We start from the raw sequence: 4,521 nt of genomic DNA on the forward strand, positions 1-4,521 counted from the left end.
AAGGGCATTTACTATGACTACAGTTACAATTATTGCATCCAGAATGGAACATTCTTTTTCTAGATTTGTGATGTCATCATACCGTCATTGTACCATAGTTTTGTTCGGAGTACTAGTTAGTATCCAGGTGTGTGTGTTAATTTCTATATTCTCTTATTAGCACAAGCACTATTATTACCTTGTCATAAGCAGTTGCTTAAATTACAACACTGCAGACAAAATATTTCTTGCTGCACATTGGTACTGTAGTCCACTGTAGCATCAACGATGTACTGCTGTTTCTTTAGGTCCTCATTAGTATTAAATATATTGATTTCAGCATGGATATAACAATTACTGCTAGTACAGTAGTTTTATTCCTTTTGTGTTTATGGAATGCTTAATTAATGCAAAAGAGTGGCCTTTACATCAACTCGTAACTTTAATACAATAACATGTTACCACCATTAACACCATGCTGTGCTGTTGAAAGATGGATTCTTTTTAGGCTATACTGAAGTGGAATTCAGACCAAGCCCCTGTCTAAATAAACTTAGACTAATCAATAAAATATTGTGATAATTCAGAAAGTATTGTGCATAAAGGACAGCATTATTTAAACAGCGGGAATGATGCATAGATTAATTTTACCTACCATGCTACTATATGCATAGGATTACCATAAGTGTTTGAAAGTCATGCTTTTGGTGGTTAGGTTACGGATCCATCCTAAAATATAAATCTACACTTTTCTGTAAATCTGGATATGTAGCACACACTTTCTATAAATAATATTACCTCAAGTTTCATATTTGTGCAAATGGAGTCCTTAAATCTTTATTAATACAACAGAAAAATGTTTTCCCATGGTTATACCGTGCATTTACCATAGCTTAACTTGGTTTGCTGTGCTTATTGCCGTGCCATGCTTTACCGAGCCTTGCTATTTTTTATAATGCTTACCCATGCTTTGCCGCCTTATACTTTGCTATCTCTTTACTATGGTAAACTTTTTGTAAGGGGAGTGCTGACATAGTGCGCTTGGCCAGCAGGTACTTCCTTTGCATACATTGTTAATAAATAATAAAAATTTTTTTAAAAAAATCAGCACTGTTCTCCAAAGAAGATCAGAGGAGCAAAGAAATTGAGAATTTAGACCTGGATTTACAATGTCACCACAAACATTAGCATCTGTGAGCTGCATGGAGCCACTGAAGCGCGATCCGGTTGGTCAAATCACCACCAAGCCACATGTGAGTCTATTCCAAAGTGAGCTTTCCTTTCTGCTGTTGGGAACGCTGGCACCTTCAATGCAAATACATTTAAGTAATCTATTGATTCCCACAGCAATGTAGTATCTTGAATTCACGTTTCTTCTGTATTGTATTATACATTTGAGGAAAATAAATGAGATTTTCACGGTGTGTGTATAGCAAGTACCGGTTTTTGGGTAGCCTGTTAATGTAAATTTATGAATATGTATCCAATTCATCGGCGTTTCTTTTTTTTTCTGTGATTTACTAATGCAAGATCAATATGCGTTATCTATCGACACTTTCCCCCTTTCCCGTGATTTATAATATGTAAATTAAACAAGTGCAGTCTATTAAAGTGAATGAAAACAGCAAGCACGTAAGTTTAAACCTCTTAAACGCTAAGCGTGGTGCAGTGGGGACTGGAATGATTTAGCAAAAGGATCTACGCAAATGGATTTCATATGAGGTCTGCTAAAGATAAAGAAAACCATTGATTTATGTGCACTGAAACCCTTCTCTTTCATAGTGAATCACTGGAATCCGTACTAAAACCACTCTCACACAATTAAGTAAATGTAAAGCGCACATTTACCTCCAGAGTCAAATGCGTCATCATCTCAGGGCTTTTTTTTTTTTTTTTGATGGGGTGGGCGGGGGAGGTAGTAGGAGGCGGGGTGCCACAGTTGCAGTAGGCAATTGCTAATGATTACTCTTATTGGCCTCATTGATTTGTATGTCTCGTGAATACATGTAACTTTTTTAAACAGTTCGCTTGGAGTTAGTTTGTACAGCTTGGAAGCTAAAGCAATACGCTCAGTTGTTCCGTTACTTATATCAATTGGAGTCTGCTAAACTAGATCTTGAAGGGAAACATGCAACTCTGCAAGGGTCGTTTTCTCGGAATTTCAGTCGCTGTCGCTCACGGATTTTTTTCGGGGTCTCTCAATATTTTATTAAAATTTCTGATTACTACTTATCATTTTGACTACCTCACCTTGATCCAGTGTCTAACATGCACCTCTGCGGCACTAATGCTGGAGATTCTGAGAAGGCTAGGAAAAGTAGATGTGCCTCCCTATAGCTTGCATATGGCCAAAGTTTTTGCAAGTGTAACAATTTTATCTACATTACAGTCCTGTTTTACCCTGTGGGCGTTAAGGGGGCTCAGTCTCCCCATGTACGTGGTTTTTAAACGCTGTCTACCTCTGGTTACGTTGATAATTGGTGTCTGCGTTCTGAAAAATGGGATCCCGTCTATTGGAGTTCTAACTGCAGTATTCATCACTACTTGCGGAGCAGCATTGGCAGGTACCAGTTAAACAAAACTTATCTTTATTTTTGAGGGGAAATTGCCTTAATTACCGTATATTGCTTGTTTGCGTATTCAAATTCAGCATATATATATATATATATATATATATATATATATATATATATATATATATATTACACACACACACACACTAACAATACATAATAATAATAATCATAATAATTATTATTATTATTATTATTATTATTATTATTATTATTATTATTATTATTATTACTATTTTTTTAACAAATGTGTTTTAAGAACAATATAATATGTGAAATTTGGATTAGAATTGATTGCCATTTGCAATTTGTTTTTAAAATATAAGGTAGCACAAAGAAACCGTTGAAGAGTGCTAAAATATATAAAGAAAAGATCACGTCAAATCATCACGTGTCAATTTGTATTAAGGGATTTGGTATGTGAATGGATATCAGCAGGAGAGGGGGTAGTTACTGTATGCAGCAATTCCACATCTGATAATAAACAACTGCAGAAAAGTACAACCTTTTTACAAATATAAAGATATGGTAAATCTCCTGTGGATATATACACATATAAAATGTTACTGTTATCCTTGACCGAATATGCATATTGATATTTATTTTCACAGGAGTTGGTGATCTGACAGGAGACACATTTGGTTATGTGACAGGAGTGCTTACAGTCATTGTCCATGCTGCGTACCTTGTGATTATTCAAAAGACAAGTACTGAGACTGAATATGGGCCACTGACAGCCCAGTACGCCATTGCCGTTACATCCTCTCCTTTGCTCTTGATCTGTTCATTTGTTAGCATGGATACCATTAATGCCTGGTCATTTCCGGGATGGACCAACCCTTTTGTGACGTGCACATTTGTTGCCAGTATTATTTTTGGCTGTGCCATGAACTTCACCACCCTCCAATGTACCTACATCAACTCAGCAGTCACCACCAGCTTTGTTGGCGTGTTGAAGAGCATTGTTACTATTACAGTCGGAATGGTTGCCTTCAGTGATGTGGAGCCTACAGCTCTCTTCATTGCAGGTGTGGTGGTCAACACTGTGGGCTCAATCACCTATTGTATTGTGAAGTACTTTGAGACGAAACAGCAAAGTAAGTATGAAGATCTGGAAGAAGCAGCGAAAGATAAAGAGTTGCCCGGCAAGCCTTATAAACCAGATGAGCCAAAAGAAAATGGGCCTGGAGAGATTGTGCCAAATGGAACTCTAGTAGGACCAACTGATGGTTTTCTGGAACCCAGAGAAGTGAATGGCCTGGTGGAGTCCATGGAAATGCAAACACAAGCAAATCCAACTGAGGGAGAACCAAAGGGTCAGTCACTGGGTGACACTTATGCCGGAGTATGGAGGTCAATTAGAAATTTCAAGTTTATGAAAAAAGACACTTTAATTGAAAACGAGGAGTTACAAAGTCCTTGATATTAAATGTAGCATAGTTAATGTAAGCATGTTATTGTTACGAATGATTGAGCTGGTATGTGTTTTTAAAAATCCTTGAATGTCAAAAAGCCAGCTTTTTCTATTTTTTTTTTTTAAATCAGGGCTCTTCACTGACATGACCTTTTGGGTCTTGATTACAATAGCACTCCACCAGTCATGACATTTCTACGATTATTACTGGTATTACGGCCAGGGTGTCCTTGGCTCACCGCGCAAGAGTGACTCCTGTAGTCTGGCCGGGTGTCTGCGGGCTTGCCTGTTAGCTGCCCGGGAGCTGTGTTGTCCTCCGATACTGTAGCTCCTGGGTGGGTGGTGAATTCGCAGTGTGTAAAGAAGTGGTCAGCTGACGGCACATGCTTCGGAGGACAGCATGTGTTCATCTTCGCCGTTCCCAAGTCATCGCAGGGGTGGTAGCGGTGAGCTGAGCCTAAATAATAATTGGGCAAGTCAAATTGGGAGAAAATAACAAAATAATTGGCAATGACTAAATTTATAAAAAAAACAAGAAAAACTCCCTGTAACTCT

At 37.8% G+C, this 4,521-nt stretch overlaps 1 protein-coding gene across 1 annotated transcript; it reads left to right on the top strand.

Annotated features, from left to right (window-relative positions):
• The first annotated feature begins 1,939 nt into the window (after nt 1-1,939).
• On the top strand, nt 1,940-4,247 carry LOC121316510 (solute carrier family 35 member D3). Its single transcript, XM_041251543.1, has 2 exons — nt 1,940-2,543; nt 3,164-4,247. Exons 1-2 carry the CDS (start codon nt 2,108-2,110, stop codon nt 3,973-3,975), a joined length of 1,248 nt encoding a protein of 415 aa, XP_041107477.1. The 5' UTR covers nt 1,940-2,107; the 3' UTR covers nt 3,976-4,247.
• The last annotated feature ends 274 nt before the right edge of the window (nt 4,248-4,521 follow it).

Source organism: Polyodon spathula, chromosome 6, assembly GCF_017654505.1.
Source record: "Polyodon spathula isolate WHYD16114869_AA chromosome 6, ASM1765450v1, whole genome shotgun sequence".
Taxonomy (NCBI): Eukaryota; Metazoa; Chordata; class Actinopteri; order Acipenseriformes; family Polyodontidae; genus Polyodon; species Polyodon spathula.

Coding starts and splice junctions, on each gene's coding strand:
- LOC121316510 (XM_041251543.1), top strand. CDS start 2,108: ATGCAACTCTGCAAGGGTCGTTTTCTCGGAATTTCAGTCGCTGTCGCT. Junction 2,544..3,163: donor TTGCGGAGCAGCATTGGCAG/GTACCAGTTAAA, acceptor TTATTTTCACAG/GAGTTGGTGATCTGACAGGA.